Source organism: Convolutriloba macropyga, chromosome 7 (assembly GCF_964194025.1).
Source record: "Convolutriloba macropyga chromosome 7, txConMacr16.3, whole genome shotgun sequence".
Taxonomy (NCBI): domain Eukaryota; kingdom Metazoa; phylum Xenacoelomorpha; order Acoela; family Convolutidae; genus Convolutriloba; species Convolutriloba macropyga.
The window spans coordinates 60,896,983-60,923,773 of NC_134474.1; the positions used below are offsets into that span (position 1 = coordinate 60,896,983).

The 26,791-nt window shown below is 35.2% G+C and overlaps 1 protein-coding gene across 7 annotated transcripts in view; it reads right to left on the reverse strand.

Moving 5' to 3' along the window:
- Window positions 1-4,294: 4,294 nt before the first annotated feature.
- The window catches only part of LOC142343213 (patatin-like phospholipase domain-containing protein 7), a 189,956-nt gene continuing 167,459 nt past the window's right edge, over window positions 4,295-26,791 (reverse strand). For all 7 annotated transcript variants that reach the window (XM_075394961.1, XM_075394958.1, XM_075394962.1 and 4 more), the window contains 5 exons: window positions 22,925-23,079; window positions 18,261-18,373; window positions 12,262-12,454; window positions 7,428-7,751; window positions 4,295-4,691 (listed from right to left, as the gene is read on the reverse strand). In XM_075394961.1, the coding sequence (XP_075251076.1) occupies window positions 4,410-4,691; window positions 7,428-7,751; window positions 12,262-12,454; window positions 18,261-18,373; window positions 22,925-23,079 (1,067 nt within the window). In that variant the 3' untranslated portion in view covers window positions 4,295-4,409. The remainder of the gene's footprint in view (window positions 4,692-7,427; window positions 7,752-12,261; window positions 12,455-18,260; window positions 18,374-22,924; window positions 23,080-26,791) is intronic.

Sequence of the window (26,791 nt, forward strand, 5' to 3'; positions counted from 1 at the left end):
TTTTTCAATTTTTGACCACGACTGAATACAATGAATCGCGCAAATTCGAGTAAACAACAATTACTATTCTATTGGAAGAGTGAATGAACCCCTTTGCAAAACAATTCTCAAAATTTCAACCGTTGCTATCAAAAAACAGGAACCAAAGATTGTAATCTTTTGAAAAGATCCGGCCTAAAAACAGCAGTTTGAGTACATGACAGCGGCGATAAAAAATATTTCGAAAATCTCAAAAGCCATGTGAACAAAAAACCATAATCCAGAATTTGAGCGTCTATTCCAAAAACTTTTCTTGCTCTACTTTAAAAAATAAATAAAACACCAAAAGTACCGCAAAAATGATCGCGTTTCGATCTCCTACTTATTTTGGCCGAATTAAAACGTTTCATCAGCCCGAAGAGTCTGGAAGAAGCAACCAACTCAGGTCCCAAAAAAATACAGTACTTACATCAAAGTAGTCCAAAAAAACTTCCAAAACAATTTTTCTTGAAAAACCACCAAGAATCTAAATCTCCATGAAAAATTGAGAACGCGCGAAAAACGGATAAATCAAACAGAAACTCATCTGTTGTAAATAAAGACACATTACAGCAAAACAAAGATTAACCGAATGAAACGAACTCGCCCAAGTCAAACACAGAAAAGCCAACTTAGACAAAACCAACCAGACTAAGGCTCAAGAGAAAAATTTCACAGATACTAAATTTGAAAACAAAAATATTGACTACCTCAAAAATGGTTAATGCAGCAAATGTTCCCTTAAATTTCCTAAAGTCTAAAAAACAATTTAAATTAGCAAAAGGCTACCAATTCATCCTAAACCACTTACCACACATGAGTACCCATTTGGTATTGATGAAAGAAACAAACTAAGAAAGCCTAACCCACATTCTGAAGAGATATGCAATATGAACCATTAAATAGATGCAGCTATTCAAAAGCATAAACGCAATTCATCGAGAACCTTTGTGAGTGAGCTTGATGGTTGTAATAACGTCGCCAAATTGTTCAAGACGCTTAATCGACTAAATGGGAAATCAACGCCTAGTCAGGGAACCCAAGCAATTAACTTTGCTTATAAAGATATAATGTGCAACAAACAAAATTGCCAACAAATTCAACAAGGGCTATTTAGCAGTGGCCCACCAAGAAACAACCAAAAGAGCCAGAGATATTCTACAACAATACCATAAACTGGCTAAAAGTGATATGCACTTTCTGACGTCAAATACATTAGAGGCAATAGATAACCACAGGAAAAGCAAAGCCAAGGGACTAGACGACGTTTAGCCTGCACCTGAAAAATCGGCGCAGTTATGGTCGTAAAAACATCACCGAAAGATTTAATATCTCGCAAGTTGAATATAAAAAACCAAGCAAATGTAAACCCTCGAAGATCATCCGTTTAATGAAACCCGGTAACGCCTTAATGCGGCGTAGTTATACAGATCAGTATCTTTACTTTGCCCCGCAATTAAAATAATCGTGAAACTTTTGCTGCTGTCAATTCATGAACACTGTGATAGCCCTATTTTTCAACATTGGTTCACGAAACATCATTCCACAGTAACTGCCCTGAACAAACTCAGTCAACATAAAGCCAGTGAGTTTAAGGAGAAAATACCAGCAAACAGAACAACTATATTAGAGCTGGACCTATCAAAAGCTTTTGATATGGTGAAACAAAAAATCTGCTTTATAATCTTATTGATAGCTCGCCTGATACAGGAATTGTTTGCGGGGTTGCGGCACCTCTGCATGGCTGGCAGTCATCTGTTAGTTTTCGTAATGTGAATTCAAAGTTCTGAAAAGTGAGATTTGGGGTTCAGCAAAAGAGAGTTTTACCGCCTAATATCTTCAGTTATTGCAGAGCAAAGCTGTCCAATTCTCCTTGTAACAGTAACCTTCAGATGATCATATATGCAGACGGCATATCGATCTATGGGCAAAATCCTGACTATAAGAAGACAGTTAGGCAGACAAATGATTTTGTACCAGAAGTTATTTCATTCCTTGAAAATCGCCAGCTGCAAGTGTTGTCCGACAAATCAACGGTTACCCTCATAGCACTATTTAAGAAGTATGTTAACGATCATCCCCAATTCAGAATCAAAAGGAGCGTATTGCCTCGTGAGAAAAAAACTAAGGTCCTCGTAATTAAGTTTGAGAGTAGTTTCTCCTTTACTCATAATGTGTCAATTGTGGCTGATAGAGCCACGAAAAGTCTTTAAAAAATTAAATCCTTGGCTAGGGCGTCATGGGGCCACAAGATGAATCTGTTAACTACTACAAACAAGGCAGCGTGCCGCAGCGTAATGGAGTATGGAGGTCCCGTCTGGCACCATCAAGTTAGCAATACTGGGAGAAAGTGAAGAGTTGAGCGCTGAGCATTAAGAGTTTCAACTGTTGCGTAAAATGAAGAATGAGAATTACCTATATTCTGAGTCCAAAGTTAATCCATTGAAAGTACGAAGCGAAATGTTGGCAACCCATTTTATCATAGGCAATTTCAATCCAAGAAACCCAAACCATCAAATGTGTCTACAACACAAAGTATCTCCCCGAGCGATGAAGAGCAGCCTGTGAGATAAAACATTGCCGATTTTTCCGGAGCGGCAGATTGCCGGAAAATAGCCGCCGTTGATTCACATAAAATGATGGGACTGAAAAAAGAGAAAAACTAGTGAAAAAATGATTTTCCAGAAAACAATCTGAAAGTGCAAACTATTTTGATGTCACTTTGAAGCTGAACGTACTCTTATTTCGTACTGAGACCACAAGGGGGCTAGTATTAATACCAATAAGCATGAGAGATGGTAACTAAGAACAAATTTCGAGTAAGGGTCATCAAAAATTGGGTTTTTCGGGCTCCAACCGTTTCTGTTTGATTTATTTTTTTCGATACTGACTCTGTTCATTTTGAATTGTTTCGCCAAGCAACAGCTGTCTAAAAACACTTTTAACAGAAGGAGTTGAGAGTGAAACTAACCTAGAGAAGTCAAAAAGATTCATGCAAAAAGTTGAATAAGCTGTTAACTAAGGTAAAGCAAAAAAATTTTATTTGACGAAGTAAAAACATGGCAGGACAAGTCTTAACGTACAAAAATCTGGACCTAAACCGGACTATGATTGAATTGCGGAAACCATTTCTATAAATATCAGATCAAAAATTTAAAAAAACCAGAAAAAAAGTCAAAATGCCCCATGTGAACAAAAACTCACTAGCGAGAAATGGAACTTCGGTTCAAACGAAAAAACTAGGTCTAGAATGAACTATGAATGGATCAGGAAAGCCATTTAGAAAAAAATCCAATCAAAAAAATCGATATAAAAGCAAAAATCAAAGTGAAATTGCCGCATGTGAACAAAAAAATCACTCGTGAGAAAGCGAAATTTTGCTCAAACAGCGTTTTCTCACTCTACTTTAAAATTAGAGCGAAAAAAATTCACGCCGCAAAAGCACTCGCTTCTTCGCTCCGCTCCGTTGTTCGGCGTGACCAAAGTCAATACTCCAATTTGAATTCAAAAATCATGAAAATATGAGAATAGATCATAAAGACGTCACGCACGCTTTTGTTGAAAAACGCGAACAAAAAGTGGCTGTGACGTCTTATGGTCGTAACAAAAATCTTGACGACGAAATTTAAAAACCACGAGAAGGCCAATAATAGCCCCAGGTATCTCTGTGCGGCTATTAAAAAGCACACGAGAGTTGTGAAGGAAATGGTTAAAGTAACAAATTCGGGGTATAGCCCCTTATTGAACAATTACATGTCTAGAATAAATCATGAAATGCGAAACATGTGCCCAAACTGTCAGACATCCAATCATGACATTCAGCATTTATTCAATTGTTCAGCTCATCCAACTCCGCTGACAGTAGAAGATTTATGGAGAAAGCCGCTGTATTGATTGTGCCAAAGTTTCTAAATCTGGACACGTCAACAGAGAGGATTTGAGCTATCACAACAACAACAAGTAACCATTTGGTTACAAAAATTGACAAAAAGCTTTGAAGTGTGCGCAAGCGAGATTCTTTGAATTGCAAGACAGTTTAAACTTATGACCGCAAAAAGACAGTTTAAACAAGACAGTTTAAACTTATGAGCCAGCTGAGATAACGCTGCTTTTAAAAATGAAACTAGTGCAATTAAAACAAAGCCTTCCCTTATAAACTCAATCCAATTTTTTCATACACTCCATCTGAAAATTGGACAAATTATTAAATAATAATGGTAAAAATAAGATATCACGACCTTCGGGTCATCTGTGCAGTGCCTTTTTGAAAACAAAATTAACAGAAAAGTTATAACTTTGCATAGCTAACTTTGTATAACCTAACATTTAACTCTAATGTTATAACTGCAAACTAGACAGAATTTTGAATTCAAATCGAATTAAGCATCAGATTAGTTTTCATCAGTAGTTGATGCATTGTCAGATTTCATCCTGTTGGCCTCTTTCGCCTTTCTGGCCATTTCATTCTGTAGTCTATGACTTTGGCTCCCCTCTCCAAAACTCACACTTTGCATTAATTCATTCATGTTATATGAGGGGTGATAACGGTTTCTAGCTGTGCCCAAATATCTAGTCCTTCCCGCGTTTCCACGTGTGAATTTGTCCCTCGCGTTCTGACCTCTTGTGAGACTTTTGATGGTATCAGCTGATGTTCGACCGTCTTGATTCAACTCCTAAAAACACGGAATTAATGTTAAGAGCACAATTTAGTTGAATGAACATTATTCGTCAAGTGGAAATGAAGCTTCCTGTTATTCTGCGTTTTTCAATTACTTCTGACAGGTGTGTTACTCGTCATTACGAATAACAGCTGATAGTATTCGAAAGAGTCAGTAGAAAGCATCACACATTGGGGGGGGGGGGTGAAGTGGCGGAGAGGGTGGTGAAGTGGGGGGAGGTGTGTTAAACTCTTAGAATCATCCTTCACACCGTGAATTTAAGTCTCATCAGCCGAAAGGTGAGATGCCCTCCGAGCGTTATCCTTTATCCCGTTTATGAGGGCAATGGTCAAATGGGCCAGACAAAAATCGGTCAAGCGAAAAAAATCACATAAAAAAGGCCACAGGACTACTATAATTGCTACAAACTTCAATTGAGAGCGATTAAAAAGTGCGACTTTGGACTCAAAGATTTAAAAAGTGAACACTTCAATCGCTGCAACCTCCGAACACTAGGCACTTAAAAAACTACCAAAAGCAACTAAGGGCATCCAATGAAATCTTATGCCCACAGTGCTTTACCTGTTTATCCTATTTTGCAATGAAAGTCATCGAAAAAATGTGAGAACATCTTTCAAAAAAACAGACCACCAGCACAATCCAAAACATAGCCGGCAGAGTGCCGGAAAATAGCCGCCGTTGACGCGCTTGATGCATATTGGGATTGAAACAGAAAAAAAGACAAATTGTCCGAAATTTTCCTGGTTATTTTTTCAGTGTCAAAAAGTGTTCTGATTTGGCGTGCAGTTTAAGTTAGTTTCTAAAACTATACTTAAGTCAGCTTCTAAATTGAATCCTAATAAGCTTAATACCAATGTCAGCTAGCAATCACTCTAATGAACTTTGGTAACAAAGGTTATTTAAAATCCATTCAGTTGAAACAGTAAGTGAGGTCAGTCAGGAGTCAAACGTGAAAATCGTGACCTAAGTAAAACGAAAACTTTTCAGAAAAAAAAATCCGATCCAAAAAATCGAAAAAAAAAACAGTGAACATCAAAGTTAAATTGTTGCATGTGAACAAAAAACCACTAGCGAGAAAACGAATTTTAATTCAAACATCGTTTTCTCACTCTACTTGAAAATTAAAGCAAAAAAATTTCACGCCGCAAAAAAACTCGCTTTTTCGCTCCACTGCCTGTTCCGGCGTGACCAAAATCAATACCCCAATTTGACTTAAAACATCATGAAAACCTGTGAACAGATCATAAAACATAACCGGAAGAATTCCGGAACCGACTCGAAGCGTCAGAACTTTACAAAAACCGTACTTGCAGCCGAAACGAAAAACATTTCCCGTAAACAAGTAAAATTTTACTTCAACAGATTTGATCAAAAAAATTGGTAAACTTTACAACGCTGTCGTAACGAGACAATTTTGAGCTTTGAATCATTAATTAAAAAAAACAGGACACCATTGTAACAGTGCAAAAAACATAGATTTAAACAATGTCCAAAACTCTTAACGTGTCAAATAGTGATACACTGCAAAAATTGACACGTTTCAAAACTGCGATGAAATAAAACAGAATAATAGTCTAAAAAACAAGAATCCCCCCTTAATCTCTCAGAAACTCTTTTCAAAGTCAAAAGGCCATTCACTGAACGCAGAGCATGAACAAAAACTTCTCTCGCTCAGAAAAGTTAGTTCACACAGCAATTGTACTCACTTTTACTATTAGGTCATAATGCCGCCACAACAAATAGTACTTCCGGTAAAAAAAACCTTAAGAAAACCAATACACCTCTTCGGGTCGTAAAATAAAAGACATAGCTGGCAGATTGCCAGAAAATAGCCGCAAAATCTTTGTAGATCTGCAGTCTAAAAAACAGTAAAGAAGACAGACCAAAAAAAATTCGTCTTTTCATTGAAGGCTGATATGTTATTTTTTGATTTTAAAAGCTGTATAAATTTTTGCTGCCTCTATTAGCTGCTCTCTAACAACCTTCATTTAGAGTGACACACACCCATCTGACCTTAACTCTTTGAATTAAGTAATTAAAATTCAATTTCAAAGTGGGGAAGTCATTTTTGTGAGAGAGGTAAGTCAAGTGTGACCAAAAAATTAATCACGCAAAGGAACAAAAACTTGTTTCACTAAGAGCAAAAAACGACGTCACGCACGCACTTTAGTTGAAATTGCATGAACCACTGAACAAAAAGTAGATTTGAAGTGGTTGTGAAGTCATATGGTCGTAACAAAAATCGCGAAATAAAACATAGCAGGACAATTCCTGACCTACCACTCAAAGAAATTTCATTGACTGAACAGAAAACTAGACCTAGAACGAACTATGAATAATTTGGCAAAACCATTTAGAAAGAAAACCAATCCAAAAAATCAGTAGAATATTTTCCGTGGTTTTTTTTCCGAAACAGCTTTTAACCGCAATTAGCAACCCGGGCGTCTTTAAAGCATTTATTTAGGAATTATGATTTCGTTCATTTCTGCATAATTATTAGGTTTCTGCCTAAACGCGGAAAAGAGTGACACGTACAAGTATATACAATCACAAAAAAGCTATTTAAAAGTAATGCGCTCATTAAATTATACACACCCGACGCACATTTCGACTACCTGTTAGGGGGTGGGGAGCAAGAGGGGTCCTGGAAAAGGCGAAAAGATACAACTTAAAAGCATGTCATCATAACTAAAATAATCACGCAGTAGAGTTCAAAAAAGATTACGCGACCTGTGCTTCCAGATTGTCGTCCTCGAAAGCATCATCAACTTCCCCCTCATTTTCCAACTCGTAATCCTCGGTCTCAATCTCTCTGTGAGGCACAATGCGAGTGGGGTCCGTCTCCGAGACATCCTCGTCAATCATTGCCTGTGTCTCCATTTGCCTGTTAAACACACTGTCTTGTCTCGGTTGGTTGAAAACTTCCCTCTCATCTCTTTCATCCTCATCCTCCTCTCCCATGTCAGAGCTGTCACCAGTTGAGAATGCGTGGTCTGACAAGGGGTATCTTGACAGACGGGATGCAACTTGTGCGAACTCATCGATGTTGTCCCTCTGAAATAGTGATGAATATGATGATCAGTGGCCAACTATGACCACCGTCTTCTTTGAATTAAAGTAGTAGATATCAACACATATTGTTGTCACCAATTATACAAAACAAAAGTCACGCTGTCAGTAAGAAATTCAGACATATTGAGACGTGGCTCATAACAACAAAGACTTGAGATCCGCTTGAAATCAATACCAGTTCTGAAAAAACCACTTCTTTGTAAAAATAAGAACTTCAGTGTGGCATCTTTTACTCCAATGTGGCTAACGAAGCGGATTTCTACCTCCACCTAAGCTAAGAATAGCATGGACGAATTGATTAAAAATAAATCGGGCTGTTCTGAAACGCAACGATAAAGAGTTGACAAGAAGACCATCGGATTAACACACATCGAGCTCAGTGGCTTTACCAATTTATTCCCTTTCTCAAGTCCTCCCGAAAAAAATCGGTTGAAAATAGACAAACAGGGCCCCATAAATTGAAGACTTGCTTCAGGGCAATCAAAAAATTCTTAATTAGTTCGAAAAAATTGCTATCTCGCGACTGCCTGCTCAACGCAAAATTGCCAACGAAGTAGAACACTGTTTTTCTCATAAGAAGAAAAAGCAAAGTGGAATTTAATTTCACTCGATATTGTATAGAAGACGCCATCCATTCAATAAATTGCCCTGGTATCAATGGTAAAATTACCCAGCAAGCTTCCTTCTACGGTAGCATAAGGAGATCCGTTTAATGTTGCCCAAGCTCTACATTGACCAAAAAGCAGTAACACAACCTTGCGACATAATTAAATCCATGATTCCGTTGAAAACTTTCTCGTCAAAGTTTGTCACGATGTAGAAGTTAAACCAAATCTTTAAAATTTAGCAGGGCGAAACCTTTGAGAACCAAATTACAACTGAAGATGATGCTCGCCTAGGAACTGGACAACGAGAAAACAGATTTTCTGAGACCTTTTCTAACAAAAATCTCAATCAATATGCAAAAAGTTGCCCAAAGTTGATTGAGACGCCTATAAAAGTCACAAACAGATTAAAGCGGAAATACGAATAGCACATTCTTGCTCTTCGACTCCAAAAACTTCAACTTGCCAGTTTTATTCCTGCAATGAAGGAGCAGGACCTTCTATCACGATGTCAAGAAGAGAATAGCAAAAAAACAGCGATAAAAAGGAGGACCCCTGCACAACCACCACCACATATATAAGGACCAAGATACCTTCGTGCTATTTTAAAGCTCACTTATATGAATTCTTGAATCCCGGTCACTGCGACAACTCGTCACTGTCGAAGCGTCGATGGGAGCGGCCATAGAGGAGGGGATACTACTAATATAGAAACATACCCGGCAGATTGCCGGAAAATAGCCGCCGTTGATTCCAATAAGCATGATTGGGATTGAACGAATAGAATATATTGAAAAAAAAAAGATTTTTGTACAAAAATATTTTTTAAGTTCGATTAATTTTGATGGCATTTCGTAGTTGAACATACTTCTGTTTCTTAGAGAGCGGCTACAGGGGCTACTATCAACACCAATAAGCATTAGAGGTGGTAACTAAGACTTATAGGAACGACGTTCAAATAGCGGGCATCTAAAATTGGGCTTTATGGGTTTATCCCGTTTCTACTTCTGACTTCAATTTTTTATACCGACTCTGTTCATTTTGAATTGCTTTGCTTAGCAACTGATGTTCAAATTCACTTTTAGCAGAATGAGAGAAGAGAGAAACTAGCCTAGAGAAGTCAAAAAGATTTCACGCAAAATGTCGAAAAAGCGGCAAAATGGTAAAGCGAAAAAAAGTTTGACGAAGTAAAAAAAAATACGAGCGCAATAATAGCCGGCTGAGAAGATGAGGGCGGCTATTAATAAGATGCAGTGCTTTTCTGGTGCTAAAGTTTTTCTTAGAGACTGTTTACTAGCTTTATCATCCCTCCTGATTCATTCTATAGATTTGCCTATTCTTATTCTGCTGCTGACAACAGTAAAAAATATAATACATAAAAGTTGAGTTGTCGCCCCCTTCACTTTTAAGGGAGTGGCTTCATCCAAATTTAACTTCTTAGACATAGTCTTCAAATTGGCGGAAAACTACCGCACCTCAAGATACTGAAACAGAAAGAAAAAAGAGGATCCCTAAATCTACAAAACTTTTCTAAGCGCCGAAAACTGTTCTATATTGAGCCAGTTGACACAGATACGAATTGCAATCACGTTCAGAAGCAGGTATCGTTATATAGTGATTCTATTTTGTGTACAATTTCAGTAGGATTCAAAAATTACACTTAATGCAGCTTATAACCTAATGCACTATGCTGTGACTTAATGACAGGGTTTTATCTCTTTATTTCGTTTTTTTTTTTCGCTCTTTTGAACTTGACCGTATTCATTACGTTGCGCGAATGAAAATTGCAAACTTTTCAACGGTCGCTATAGTTCGTATCATTAATGTCTTCAAACTCATTATTTGTCCCTAGCAACTATTCAGTAACTGATCTTTAAGCACTAAAGTTTAACTGGGCCTTAAAGATAAAAAAACTCAAAAATTGCTTAAGACTTTCAATTAATTTAGAAAAATTTGCAAAATTTAATGAAAATTTTCCTGTCAAAACCATTTCCTTCCCTCCGAACTATTTATCAACTCATTTTCAGGCCCTAAAAATTGATTGGTTAGTCAGGCCCTAAAAAGATTTTAAATAACTTTGCAATAAACTACTAAAGTATCTATCATTAGGTGTTTAATTTTACATTACAAAACACAACTCAAAAATGAACATAGAGGGTAATTATGGCTTGCAAAAGACCACTCAACATTGACAAACACCAAAATAGGACCATCTAACAAAAAAGCTCGCAAAAAAGACCAAGAACGTAAAAAATTGAACAAAATATCGCCAGCGGGAAAACAAATTTTTATTTCAAACACTGTTTTCACACATCCCTGGAAAATCAGAGTGATGAAATTTAAAGCCGCAAAACACTCGCTTGTTTCGGCGTGATCATAATCGTCACTTCAATTTGACTTTAGAAATCATGAGAAAATGAGAACCGAACTACGAAAAAAAACATGAACCTCAATAGCTCAATGTGATTATCCTAGTTCAACATACAAAAGATTTTGAAACGACGACAGGAAAACTAAAGCGAGAGAAGTAACTGACGAAAACTGATGAAGCATCTGAAGAAACTTCTTCAAATTGCGACTCGGAAAACTAACTATCAGCGACAGACCTTGTACTATAAGTAGTTCGCAACAAAATAATGCCAATCTTAAAAATGGTTCATAAAAAGAAAATCCAAAGAAAGGGAAAGAAGCTGACAAATGAAACTATCAAAATACAATACTCAGTAAAATTCGCTACAAAATTTTAAAATGCTGACTACCAACCGTTATTTGGAAAAAATTTCAATTATCTTCTGCTAGATTAGTCATCCAATACTTTGCTGAGCACAGAAATATAGAACAATAAGTAATAAAATAGAGGAACAAAAAACCTGAAAACTAGAAATTTATTTTGGTGATAAAACCTAGACCAAAAGAAAATACTTAATAGGAATAAAACAAAAATAGCGAAAATCACAAAATTATCAGAAATAAGCAAAAACAAACAGACAAATATAGGAAAAATTAGCCCAAGTTTACGTCAATTTTCATTAATTAAAAGAAATCTCAATAAAAATAAATCAAGTTCAAAGACAACCAAACTGTGAAAACAACAAATTTCGACAACAAAACTCCAGAAATGCTATAAAAAAATTCAAGAAGAATCCAAAAATGGCTAAAAGAAACTGAGGCTAAAAGAAATTGAGGCAAAAAAACATACAACTGAAAATTGAATCTTGTTATATGTCCTTCAGATTGTCAAAAATGCCTCCATGCAAAATTTTGTTGATTTAGAGAACTTATAGAAACCACTTTGACTAAAATGCTTGAATTCTAGACGAAAAAACTGCTTTGAATAAGCCGCACGTGATCAAAAATTTGCGAGCTCAGCAAATACTTTTATTCAACTACTTTTCCGACTCTCTCTCTCTCTCTCTCTCTCTCTCAATAAAGCGATATGAACAGAAAACCACTCTCCTCTCTTCTTTTCAGGTTTCTTCTGAAATTTGACCTGACTACTTTGTTTTCACTTTCTGTTCAATAAATATTTCGAGCAATCAGCTTCTATACAATCCCCAATGAAAGCAGCAACGGAGAAAAATGCGCGAACAATTGCTTGTGTAGGGTAAAAGTCCGCAAAATTAAAAACTCCAAATTAGCCTAAAATTCACATTAGGACAAGAAACTTACCGATTCACTCGCTTCAAAGAGAGCGCACCAATACAATAAAAAGTTTTTGTTTACGAATCGTAAAAAAGCCATTGAGAGGCTGACGACGGCAATAAATTAGTTTTATTAAGACCAAAGCTCAAATTATCAGGTAAAAAGTTTCGTTCAAGTTTTAAAGAGCCTGATAATTGTGTTCATTGCTTTTGAAATGATCTCTAAAATTTCCCAATGATGATCACCTTTGAAGATCTTCTGAATAGATTGGCAGTGTTGGTTCCCAGAGATTTCCTCATCTCATCCGTATCGACAGTTATGTCATCCAACAGTTTAACCAAATAATTCGCCTTAACCCACTGCTGGAACAAGGCTGCCGCATGGTCGTAGCCCAGCTGGTAGATATCGTCAAAACGCCCAAAACTCAGTGTTCTAAACCTAGGACAGAAAGACAAAATTGCGCTTCCTTTAAAAGACCCCAAAAATTTGCTCTTTCATCCTTCCGACAACACGTATATTTATCGTAGAGTTGTGAGTGTTATCACTAGAAAGCCAGTCAAGCATAGTCAGTAAAAATAAAAAGCTTTACCAAAAATTTGTCTTTTTCGAGGAGCTATCAAAATTTAATGTTTTTGTGAAAATTTCAATCCTTACACTGATTTTGTTCACATTTTTGTCATTTTTAAGAAAATTTTCGTTTCATTTTTATTTAATTTTGTAACCATCATCATCATTTAAAATTTTGATAACCCTGAAGATTTAACGATGATATTTTTTGTCTCATCACGGTTTTGGATTAAACAGATTTGGATCCATATTTCACAATTCTTAGAGCAATTTTTTCATTTTCTGCGGTCATTTGATTTCTATTTTGAATTTTTTTCTCGTGACATTCTGATGAACTATGCTAAATGTGATGCAATTGTTTTAACGGTGTTGACAATGATTTTGTTCATTGTGACGCAAAATTCATCTTAGAACTTCGTATTTTTCTCCAATCTCTGTTCATTATGTTGTTTTGCTATTGAGTCCTAATACTTACAGGTCTCATTGAAGTTCTGGCGAGGTCTATATGCACCAAAAAAACTCTCAATTCAAAGTTAATGGCATTGATTACTTCGATACTATTTTTTAGCAAAATTTGAAAGTTTTTACTATATATGTTTCCCTTCTATATTTTTGTCACAGTCTGAAGATATAAAGTCCTTATTGATTTCAGAAGTGGAATAAACTCAGCTTATTATTGGCTTGATTTCACAGCTAAGGATTTTGATGACTGTACACAAAATTTTTAGCTCTGGCCGTTTAGTCATATTGCTGTCTTGCACTTCAACTTCATTTATAAAGTCTTTATCAAGCAAAAAGGAGGCAAAACGGAATCTAATCTTTCCTCTGAATTAGTAGCGAAACTTGACATTTTTTTCAGTTTTGTCTATGTTTGATTTTTTGTCAAAATTTGGTTGTTTGCAATTGACATATAAGTTAGTTTGCTTGCCTGAAAGACCCTTTGATTTTCTGAAGAGTGATAGTTGAGACCTGTGAAACTGTCCATTTGACAACGAATGGTTTCTAAATTTTTGTTTAAAAATAGAAGATTTTGAAAAAAATGGCTCTTTAATAATGGTTTGTCGACCCGTAAATTAATCAACTTTCTGTCAAATCGACTTTCTGGCAAAGGTTATTAATTGAGATCCATTTGTTTCGAAATTGAAAATATGCTTCTAAAAGAATTCATTAAAAATTAGAATTATTTTCCCATTTTTTGTTTGATAGGCTGTTTTGTTACTGAGTTCCAACGCTGAACGGTCGCATTGAAATTATAACGAGACCTGAGTTAACCAAATAAAAATCTCAATTATATTTAATGGCAATGATTAGTTTGAGATCATTTAATTTAGAACAATTTTAGCAAACAATTTAGTTTTGTTCAGGCATTTTTATTCGGTAGTTTTGTCACAGTCTCAGAAAGAAAACAATGACTTCGCATTAACTTCGGCAGTGGAAAAAAGGTAGCTTATGGATGATTTGATTTCATAACCAATGGTTTTTATGACTGGAAACTTTTCATAAAATCGAGTTCTGGCCGTTTTTGTCGTTTCTGTCGTGGAGAATTTCTCAGTTGTCTATTTGCTTTTTCACTCATTTGTTTTTTTCTTTAAAATTTGGTTCAAAATTAGAGTAACCAACTATTTAGCTTACTGAAAAGTGTAACCGTTTTTCTTAGCAGGCAAAGTTGAATGTGTCCACTTCCGAATGTGTTCACTTAATTTCCGAATGTGTTCTCTTAATGTCATTATTAAGATGAAAGATGTCCTTGATGCTCCATACTCAAACTTCTCTGTTTGTGTATAGTGGTTTTAATTTTTAAAATTTTCTGTGAGGTTTTGTTTGCTTTTCCAAATTTTAGCAACAAAATTATTGGAGAAAAGATTCAATAAGATTTTTTTTTATTCATTAACTTTGCATATATGCGTCTATATAAATTGATAAAAAAAACTGCAAGAACAACAGTTTGATAAAATCATCCAATAACATGGAAACTTATTGTACTTAAATTGTGACTTAACTCGTGACTATATAGCTTGCGTTACCTCTGCTTGAATTTGATCTGAATCTGCATTCTCAATTTAGATTTATAAGCGATAGCAGAGGTCAAATTTTTCAGACAATAACGCTTGGGTTATATCTGCTTGAATTTTGTCTGATTTTGGATTCTCAATTTAGATCTATGAGCGAATGCAAAGGTCAAAAACCAAACTGAATAAACATACCTGGCTGATTGCCAGAAAATAGCCGCGGCGGCTTCGTAGATCTGCAGTCTCGAAAAAGATGTTATATTTTGTTTAACACTCTGTATAACTTATTGTTGCTTCTATTAGCTGCTCTTAAATGCCCTTGAATTAGAGTGACACACACTAACTTGGGAAAGTCGTTTTTGAGAGCGAGGTCAGTCACGATCACGCGAATGAACAGAAAAAATTGCTCCACTAAGAATGAAAACAGACAACACACACGTATTTCAGTTGAAATTGCATGGTATAACAAATATCTTAACACAAATCTTGACGACGAAATAAAAAACACCATAAAGCTAATAAGAGCCTCAGCTATCACATTGCGGCTAATGATAAAAAAAGCAACCAAAAAGAACTTAGGTCTTAAGAAAACAATAAACTTTTACTTTTGGAGACAAAGAATCTGAAAAAAAATAAATTCTGGTCTCTTGAATGATAACAGTCGAATTAAATTAACAGTTATTCCAACTTTTTTCTGTTAAATGACGTCATTGGCAAACGTAAAAATGAGAAAAAATCTAAAAGTATCAAAAATAATTTGTAAAAAGTTATAGTTTAATTTTTTTTGTTTATTCTTTATTAAGTTTAAAAATGTCATTATGGCAACAACTCAGCATAGACATCTGCCAGGAAAAAAACGGTGCAATATGATAGAATTTAGAAGTTACGAACATATTTTAACAAAATAGTAAAAAAGCCATCTTCATAATTTCTAAAAACAAAAATCAAATCGAAAGCACTTAGTAGTAAAGAGTAGAACAAAAACAATTCCAAACCTAGCGATTCATTATTTAGCTATTTGGTGAATCCATAAAATTATATAGCCAACATATCTAAAATATAAAACAATAGATCAGTGGCAACAGAATTAGAAGAATCAGAAACGATATAACGTGCCAAAAAGGTCAAAAGATTGTTTAAATCGCAACTATCAAACAAAAATTTTAGGAATTTGTAAAACTTACCGCGAAAAAAAACAAACCATCAATGAAACGAAAATATAACACCTGATGGTGTACAAAAACTATATTCTAGCAAATCAAACCAAAGCAAAAAATGAATTAAAAACGCCATAGTCGAATTAGTATTTGTACAGTTTTATAAAATAGCCAGCAGATTGCCAGATAATAGCCATACCTTAAAGGGTTGATACTCCTAGTTAAAAACGACCACTGAAACCAATGACAAAGTTATCAAAAAGCCAGTTTCTGATTTCAGATTCCAACTTTTATTCTAAGTCAAAAAAACTTTTATTCAACGCAGCGCATGAACAAAAGGCTTCTCTCGCTCAGGAAAAATTAGTTCATAATACAATTTTAATCACTGTCGCATTCAGGTGAAAACGCCGCTTGGACAAATACTTCCTCTGGTTAAAACACTTAAGAAAACTAACACCTCTTCGAGTCATAGAAAACCAAGCAGAGAACAAGCTTTCGCTCCGTGGCAAATAAAAACCGCAAAATACCAACGTGACTACGACAATTGCTAAAAAGAATGGTTTGAGAGCAATCAATAATCATAACCGACAAACATCGGGCGATCTGCTAACAAACGATTGTCGGGCGGTTGCCTTTGCTAGCAGCCAGCTGGGGCTTCGTGATGCTGGAAATAGGTGACTGAGGTGATCAAACTTTAACACTTGAAACGCCCATTGGGATTTAAACAGAAAAAGAAAAAAGATAGAAATTGACAGAAGTGTCAAAATATTCTTATTTGATGTGTAAATTCTGCATATTCGGATAAACCCTAAAACTACACTTGATTCAAATTGTAAACCGAGGACTATTAAGCATAATAATAATGCCAGCTAGCAATCGCTTTAACGAATTTTGATAACCCAATGCACTATGACTTAATGACTGGGCTTTATGTTTATCCAGTTTCTTTTGATTCTGCTCTTTTGACTACATTATGTAATTCAAACAGCGAAAAAATTGAAATCCATTCAGTTGAAACAGTGAGTGAAATAAGTCAGAAGTTGAAAGCGAATTTTGTTAAGCATCAATTTCTCACTGTACTTAAAAATTCGAGCGAAAACATTTCACGCCGCAAAACCACTCGCGTTTTCGCTCCACCTCCTGTTTCGACCAATATCATCACTCCAATTTGACTTCAAACATCATGAAAATGTGTAAACAGAACTTAAAAAAACCATAGCAGGAAAAAGTCCTGACCTACAATTCAAAGAATTTTAATTGATAAACAGAAAACTGGACCTAGAATAGACTGTGACTGGATCAGGAAAACCATTTAGAAAAAAATTCTATCAAAAATACTGAAAAAAATATTGACGCCAAAATGCAGCATTTGAACAAAAAACCACCGGTGAGAAAGCAAATGTTTGTTCATTTTGTTCGGAAACGACTCGAAGATATCTTCGCCAAACAGCGCCCCGCCGAATATCTAGTTTCTGATCGCAGTGAGCATCAAAGAAGTACAAGTACAAAGACAAAAAGAAAGCAATATTTTAAGTAATAAAGAAATTTTAATTGCTCACACAAATTTGGACAAGCCGAAAAAAGCACAAAAACATCTAATTTTGAAAAAAGCGAATTTGCTTGGTACCAAAGAACCTGTATTTAATTTAAGAAAAAAACTGCCTACGAGCATTAAGCTTATATTCAGTTGAAAGTAAAAGCAATAAAATACACAATTGGCACAAAAAAAATGCTAAAGGAAATAGCCTTAAAACGAGAGAATTAGTTTAAAAAAACCTTCAAATTTGAGTAAAACTTCCATTAAATACCAAACACCTTCATAACGCTGTCAAAACAACTTGAAAATCACAACTTTAGTCTGAAATAACCGTTTAGACAACGTAGAAGTAAAAAAAACACAAAAAACCACTTGGAAAAAGCCGCACGTGAACAAAAAAATTTGATCGCTTAGCTAAAATTTTTTCACACCTACATTTATCGTTCTGTTTCAAAAGAAGGCATGAACAAAAGAACCTCTCTCTCTCTCTCTCTCTCTCTCTCTCTCTCTCTCTCTCTCTCTCTCTCTCTCTCTTCTCCGCTTTTCGAATTTGTTAAATGAAACAACTTTTTCGAACTTTATTCACTCTCTGAACTTCCCCGGCTGTCTTGCTCGCTCACTTACCAAAAAAAACAGAAAACCATAAAGCCTCTGTGAATCTTAAAAACAGAAAACCATAAAGCCTCTTCGAATCTTAAAAAAGACAGCGCTCCAATACGATTCAAATTCTATGAATTCTAAAAAAAATTTTTTACAAATTCTATTAATTGTAAAAAAAAGGAGAGCGCCTAAATAATAGCCGCTGAGAGGCTGACGGCGGCTATTAAAAACGGATAAAAATAATAGCAGTAAAGACGTTTGGGAGCAATTAATGAACGATTGGGCACTTGAGCGTCCAGGTACTTGACCTCACTTTTATGTTGTTAGTTTAAATGTTTTCTGCTAAAAACCAAACCGCAATTTTCACTACTAACCTGTCGATGGGCGGTCTGACGTAATCACAGTAGGCAGAGTTCTTCACCTCATCCAGCTGTTTCTTGCACAAAACATAGGCTAGTCTCGATTGGATCTCCTCCATGCCAGGGACCTAGAGATGAGCGCAAAATTCAAATAGCTATAGAACAACCTTCCATTCAAAACTTATATTTTATTAATGATATTAACATATAATTAAAGATATAATAAGATATATTTAAATAAAGATATTAGCATATAATTAAAGATAAAATTAGATATAGTAGGTGATGTATTGAAGCAAGTCTACTAAGAGCTGATTTATTCCACCCACCAAAATTTTTCAGTTTAAATTTGTTAGAAATATCTATAAAATCAGAAACATGCGCTCAAAATGTAGCGAACATTTTAAATCTTTTTTGCGCCATTAAAACATAGTTCGCATATTGCAAAAAAAGGTTCATATTTCATCTGTAGTTGCCTCAAATCGCTACTCCAGATAAAGTAGCTTAGCAATTAGCATCCCTAAATGAAGTTCCATCCCTAATTCGAAAAAACACTGACGCTTTCAGTCAATAAATTTAATCAAATTTCATTGAAAAATGATAGGATTAGAGACATTATTGTTCTAGAGACCTGTTGTTCATAGCACTCTTAATATAATGCAGTGAAGAACAGCTGACGTCTTTCCAAAATAAGCAACAGAAAATTTGGAATTTTTTCAAAGGATACTTTGCTTGATCCATAATTTGTCATATGTAACATTAACCAAGTGGTTACTTTAATTTACATGGTTGCGATTTAAAATAATTTCTGGAACCTTTGAAAATGGAAACCGAACAATAAATGTACGCATAAAACAACATTCAAGAGAAAGCGAGCGGTAGCGAGAAATGAGCAAAACCTGTTTGTAAAATGATTTGCGGATTATATTTGGTGTCACAGAAATGCCACACTATCCAAATAACTGGATCCACGATAACAGGTGTTTCATCCTTTCTAGTCGCTACCTTGGGAATTGTTTATAGGCGTCGAAGTAATTGCACTATTTAAAAAAGCTGATCAACCTAGCCGAATCTTATTTTAAAAAGATGTCATTAGACACGATACTAACTGAGAAGCAAAAACAAAAAATGATGGAAAAATGTCAAGAAGTTCAAAATTACTCAATATGTATTGGAGTTCAAAAAAAAACAAAAAAAAACAGTAACAGTAATGCTTAGAAAAATAAATTGAGAACACATTTAGATAAACAAATAGGAAAAAAAAAACTCGCAGAATTACCTTCACGTAATGAATTGATGTCAACTCTACAGTTTCGATGAAATGCTTAATTAGAGACTAAAAGGCTCTGAAAGAGCTGCTCGGCAACCAGTTTATCCGTTTTCTCAAGATAAGTCACAAAAAATTGGTTGTAATGCAAATACCGATCAGATAAAACATTTGTAGATCAAAAATTGCACAAAATAAAAAAAGATTAATATAACTGCTAAACACTTTGTTTGAGAGCAATTAATTGCAAAGACAGTTATCAATTATCTTCATTTAACCATGAGAACAAAAATTTAAAAAAAAATGGACGACAAAAAAGTTAGATATATGTCAAAAAAAACAAAAACAAAGCCAGCAGATTGCCAGAACAGCTGCCAAATAGACTTGCGTGCCTTATAGTACAGATGAAAACAGAAACAGCTATAAGTTGGAAAATTTATCGACGCTGCACAAAAAGCTATCTAAAACATAACAGACTAACGTCGGGCGAATTGCTCTCAAACGACCAAAGAGCGGTTGGCTTCCTCAGTAGCTAGCTACGGTTTAGTGAAGCTAACTTTAGCTTGATTCGACTCTGCAACTTTTAGTTTTCTAACCTTGTCAGTAAATAAATCAATTAAGAAACTGTTATTTTAAAAAATTGCAAAATATTGCAAAATTTAAAAGAAAAGCTTCCAGATTTCGCAGTGAAAAGTTTCAAAACTAATTTTTGACTCCGGAGTTATGTAAAGTTACACCTCTGAAACATTCTGGAATAGCTTCGTTGGTCAGTAATGATCGTTAAACTCAGAAAAGGACAAAAATATTCGAACATTTTGAAAACAATCGCAAATATTAAAGAAATCTTGCTAAAATATATTAAAATCTTCAAAACAAATTCATAGTCAAAAGAGACTATCCAATATTCCTTTTTCAAGCTTTTTATAGTTTCAGTGGTTCATAAATATCCATAAACTAGGAACATAATAGTTTTCCAAAAATTTGGAAAAAAAATTAAATTTTATCAAAAAATTGCTAAAATTGCAAAAAGATTAAAAAAAATTGAAAAGATTGCAAAAATTTTTCAAAAAATTGCTTATATTAAATCTTAAAGAACATTCCATTACACCTAGAAGCTATGCACTAAACTATATTTAAACACTAGAGGAGGTTATGTGGCTCTTGAGGCCCGAGGAACCTAAAAAACGACAGAAAATTTCAAAAAATTTAAAAATTGCAACACATTTTTAAAAAAATTGCTTAATTTCGTTATATCAAAATCTATCTTGAAAATTCGTCAATTACACAATGAAACTATGCAGTAATATCATACCCCAGGAGGTTCATTGGCTCTTGGGGCTGGAGAAATCTAAAAAATGATTTAAAAATTATCAAAAAACTTTAAAAAAAATAGCAAGTTGCATCACAAATTCGGTAAAAATTGTGGTAATAAAAGTTGAAGATAATCCATGGCCAAAGAACAATTTCCAGTAACTTATTATCAAACCCTAACGAGATTTTCTGTTAGGCTGAAAAATCTGAATAATGACGATAAATGCCAAAAAAAATTGAAAAAAAAATTGAAAGTTTTTGAAAAAATGAAAATGAAAAAATGCAAAAATTCGTAGTGTTGAAATCTTGAAAAACATTCCATAACATTTAGAAACTATACCCTTTAGTAACCTATTGTCAAACACTAGAGGAGGTTGCTCGGTTCTTGAGGCTGGAAAAACCTAAAAACCGACAGACATTTTCAAAAAACTTAAAAAAAGCAACTTTCATTAAAAAAAATCGCTAATATTTGTGATATTAAAAAAATGAAAGCTATTCCAGGGCAGATAGAACTTTTTAAGTAACTTACTATCAAACCCGTAAGGACGTTTTCTGACCCCTGCGTCTCGAAAGACGTGAAAAATGGAAAATGTGCAAAAAAATGAAAAAATGTGCACCGTTTGTCAAAAAAAAATAAAATTCGTGATGTTAAAATGTTGAAACCATTCACTACCACTAGAAACTATGCAGTGACCTATTATAAAACCCTAGAGGAGGTTCCTTGACCCCTAGGGCTGGAAGAACTCAGAAAGTGACGAAAACTTTAAAAAAAAAATTGAAAAAAATGTGAAAATTAGTATAAAATTGCGTGTTTTAGCGATCGATTGTTTCAACGTAGCCACGTGAGGGGGGGGGGGGGCATCAGACTGCTGATGGGGGAGGCAGTGGTAGTGGGCAATAGTGGGGGGGGTCAACAGTGGGGGCATCTTCAACCTCTAAGAACCGCCCTTCACACCATACGTATAAGTCTCCAAAACATCATAAAAATCCAGAACAGAGCTGAAAGGCTCTAAGAGCCCTTAATGCCGCTGGGAGCTACCTGTTTATCCCATTTTTGAGGACGAGAAGACAAAAGCGTCCGACAAAGACCTACAGGACTAATATAATTGCTAAAAACTTCGGTTGAGAGCAATTAAAAAAAAATTAGCAATAAAATTAAAAAGCTTGTTAAAATTCATTCGGTAGACGCTTTGTTATTAGGAACCCTTATTACACTTATGGTTTCCTAAAACGAATTCAAATAAATTTAAGTTTTAAAAAGCAAAAGTAACTTTATTGAGTGAGTTTGTCAAAATCTAATCACGCAAATACGCTAAAAACTTTTTCTAGAAAGTGAGAAATGACGTTACGCGCGCATATGCTGTCAGCGAGAGGAAGAAGTCATGGAGAAAACTAAATTTCAGCTTTGGTTTGTGAACAAAATAAAACAAAAAAGGAGCGTCAGACGAAACAAAAAAACATCGCCGGAAGAATTCCGGAAACGAATTGATGAAGAAAACTGATCATCCTCATTGACCTGATGCACCTCCTAGTCGATTACACTACACATTTTGAAACAATAACCAAAAAAATTACATGGAAAACCTAACTGACAAAAACCGACAAGCATCAGATAAAATTTAATTAAGTTGCGACTCCAACAGAACTTTTGGAAGACTTTGTACTATAAATACAGGTAGTTCACAACAAAATAGTACCAAAATGAAACACGATATAAAAGGTTGATACTGAAAAAAACTGAGCAAAGATTAGGTTAATGACGAAGGAAAAAAACCAAAAGTTCTCAACAAAATTCAAAAAATTCTCTATAAAACGATAAAAAGCAATTTGCGCCAAATATTTGGAACATTTTAGTACTTTGAAGAGAAACATTAAACAACAAGAAATATGAAACATAAACCAACTAAGGTCGGAAAAATTGTTCTTGAACGACAGGCGGGGCAATTTAGCTCAGTGGCTGTAGCCTAAAAAAAAGACACACGTTTACAATAATTGCTTCTCATTCGAGAGCAATTAAACAACAATAATTCGAAGAGAAATAATAAACAGTAACTTTTTCCGCAAATTATTTTTGCGAAATGATTGAAAAAGTTCAGCTAACCCGAATGCGTTCAGTAGAGAATGGGTTCCATTTTTTAGCAAGTACCCACCACCCACTAAGATGATCTCCGTAGTTGGTCAGGTTCTGGCTGTCCTGACTTCCCACGTCGACCGCAATCACCCTCTTCGGATTCCACAGTTCCTTCATTACATCAGCTAAACACATTCATGATTCACCATTGTTGATACAATTTTACACTTGTTTTTGAAATTGATGAAAAGCAGGAGATTAGTTCACAATCAAAGAACAGTACCCCCAAGTTTCTAGCAGGCCACATTTTCCACATATAGGAATTGAAACAATGGGCGTGCTAAGCTTTTGCTAACAACAAAATTTCCCTTTAAAATCGGAACCTTGACCCTGCGGTTGAGCATTTTATCATATTCTCTGCGGAACAAGGCACAAGCATGTCAAAAGAAGGATACTGATAACTTTGATTGCAAAACTAACGTGAAAAAACAATCGCACAACAACTCACATGACAGTGAACTAACAAATACATGCATGTTTCAGTTCAGTAATTAGTTGATATAAGAAACAAAAATTTTGATATCTAACATTAAGTTGAGAAATTGGTTTCATTAACACAAGATGTTAGTGAAATAGAATGATTAAGAGCGGTCTAGAGTACAAATTCTGGTCCAGTAAATTTGTATGGTCCAGTGCAGATACAACAACGCCCTATTCGTTTCCGTTTTGCTTAACGATGAAAAAATTTGCTTGCATTAAATAAAATTTTTAAAAGATTAAAAAACAGATCAATAAAATATAGCTAGACCCAATACAGTTGAGAAAGACTGACGTCTTACGAGCGAGTTACTAAATCAGATAGCAACAGATGCAGAAATGAAATGAAGTTACAGATACAGCCAGCAAAATAACCGCATGTGCTTCCAGCAAAAAAATTCATGTTGTTGAATTCATTCCGCGGCCTTCTTTTTAGCAATAAAAATTAACAAAACATAGCCAGCAGATTGCCGGAAAATAGAAACGAACTAGACTTTTAGGCCCGTTAGTTTAAAAAATCCCAAGACTATGGAAAAAGAACTGCAATTTAAAATATTCTTGATGTCAAATAATCCTCACTTTCAAATCAAATTTCAAACACTAATGTCTTCTAAATAAGAAAAAAAACTTATATTTATAACGCTTGTGACCTCTCTTCAATTTCATTTACAGTTCACATTCTCAATTTAGAATTAACTTCAGAGACGAAGTTGACCTAAAAACCTATACAGAATGCAGAAACATACATAAAATGTCACAAGATGCTTAAAATGATAGTGGTATGAGAGCTTTGTATAGCGCTTATTATTTTAATAAGCTTTGATATGGAAACTCACAATTTCATACAATTTTCATATAATTTGCGTCAAAATTTTAAATACTGGTTCAAATGAAGTTAGCGTCTTAAATTCAGAACCAGAAAATTTATATCACACATAAATCAGGTGTTAAAAAGTCAAAGCCCCAGACGAAAAATCGATCAAGCGAAAAATCGCATTAAAAAGACCAAAGCTATAATTCAATTGCTAATAAAACTTTGTTTGAGAGCAAATAATAACGTACAAACAGAGAGCAATTAAAAACTTACAAACAAAGTTTTAGGTTAAAAAACATAGGCGGCAGATTGCCGGAATAGATGCGAAAGAAGACCTGCGTGCCATATAATAGAGATAGAAACTGATACAGATCTAAATTGAAAAAAAAAATCGACACCGCTCAAAAAACTAGGCTAAAAAACATTCAGCGAAAAATTAATAAAGCTTGTTAAAATTCATTCCACAGAAGCCTCTTATTACTGACCTTTACTGCACATATGAGTTCCTTTGACCTTAAACAAATTCAAATTAAACTTAATGTTTAAAGTGCAAAAGTCATTTTATTGAGTGAGGTAAGTCAAGTATGATCAAAAACTAATCACGCAAATAACCTAAACACTTTCGCTAAAGAGAGTGAGAAATGACGTCACGAGCGCAAATGCCGTTAGTGAGAGGAAGAAGTCATTCAGAAAACTTTTTCAGCTTTGCTATGTGAACAAATGTAAAACGAAAAGAGAGCGTCAGACGACGAAACAAAAACAACCAAGGGCACCGCAATATAGCTACGCTCAGCTTACAGCTTCGCAGCTGTAATTAACAAATCACGGAACGCACAAAAGAAACAAAATTGTCATCCAAAACTTTTAATTAATTTCCAACGCTACGGGACAAAACATTACAATAAATAATCATAACCGACTAAAGTCGGGCGAATTGATCTCAAACGAACGGCGAGCATTTGGCTTCGTTAGTAGCTAGCCACGGTTTAGTGAGGCTAGCTAAGCTCAATTGAAAGGACGTGAGGTGAGAGCAGCGCGGGTGGGGGGTGATGGGGGTGGCAACAGTGGGGGGAGGGGGGGGGGTTGGGGTGGGAGGGGGTTTTTTGGCTGCACGGCCCCTTCCGGCCTGAACGGTGTAGAGGGGTGGGGATTGGGAGGGGGTGAAGTGAGAGGGGGCTGATGTGGGGGGTGGGGGGTTGTGGGGGGTTAACGTCTAAGGACCGCCCTTCACACCATAGGTATGTCTCCAAAACAGTTTTTGTGATTCGCATACTTGGAGACTAGTGAACTGAAAGGCTCTAAGTGCACTTAATACCCGCTGCGCGTTACATGTTTAAGCTGTTTTTGAGGACGAAACATCACATGAGTCAAACGAAAAATCGGTCAAGCGAAAAATCGCATAAACAAAGACGGACAGGACTAATATAATTGCTACAAACTTCGTTTGAGAGCAATTAAAAAAAGACAGGAAACAAATGTCAGTAAGGTTTGGTATAAATCAGACCTTCTATTTTCGTTCTGACTAACTCTTGACCATGTAGACGTTAATCAAGAACAACCTTTTTAAAAAAAAGTTTAAAAATTACTCAGCTCGGTAAAATGATTTCTGCGCCCACGTATCAAAATCTAAAATCAGAATGCAATGTTCAATTGAAATTAAAGAGCTCGCCTAGGCTAGAGCTTCAAGAGCAATGTTACTCGAAAGACATTTTTGTTTGCAATTTGATTTCAGTATGACAGAATTTGAATTCAGACTTTCTTTTTGTCGTTTGGCAACATTTAGGCGGTTAATTTTTGTTTTCTTTTCTGCTAGAGAAACTATACTAGCTTGATTTCACTTTTTCAAATACGTTTCACTCAGTTGATTTTTTTGTGCAATCTAGTGAAATAAAAAAAATTACCACACAGGCATACGCGTCCGTCTGTATTTGAGAATCCATCAAGTATCAATAAGATTCCAGTACCTCTCACAGGCTGAGAAGGGGATTCCATACAATTTCCCCTTTCGTGCAAAGTTAAATGCATAATACTTTATTGCGCCCTATTAATTTTGAGATTAGCTGATTTACAGTGCAATATCATTACTTATCTTGCACAAAAAAAACTTTAAGAGTTTCGAATGTATTTGCAACCCCATATTTCTGATGCATTTCCATTCATCTATGGCTGCATCATAATACTCCATCTCTGTGCTCATATTCATTCATAAGCGACTGATGACATTAAGGTTGTGAGCACAAATTTCTGGGGAAAGTCGGGGAACAGTCAAGATCAAGCAACGTGAACATCAACAACAAACGATTTAACAAAGAATCAACAAAAACGAACAGAGAAATTTTGAGCGAGCAACCACTGTCATGCGAATTAGACATATTTAAGACAAGCAGGGAGTGTCGTGGTCACCAAGAAACTATTAAGCGCAGTGGCCAAATTTTCATGATTTGTTAGCCCAAGTTTGCGAAACAAAAACATTGAGATGATATGCTGCCCAATTTCAATAGCCATGGATTTGTTCGATCCGCATTTTCCATTAACCAAGCGAAGCC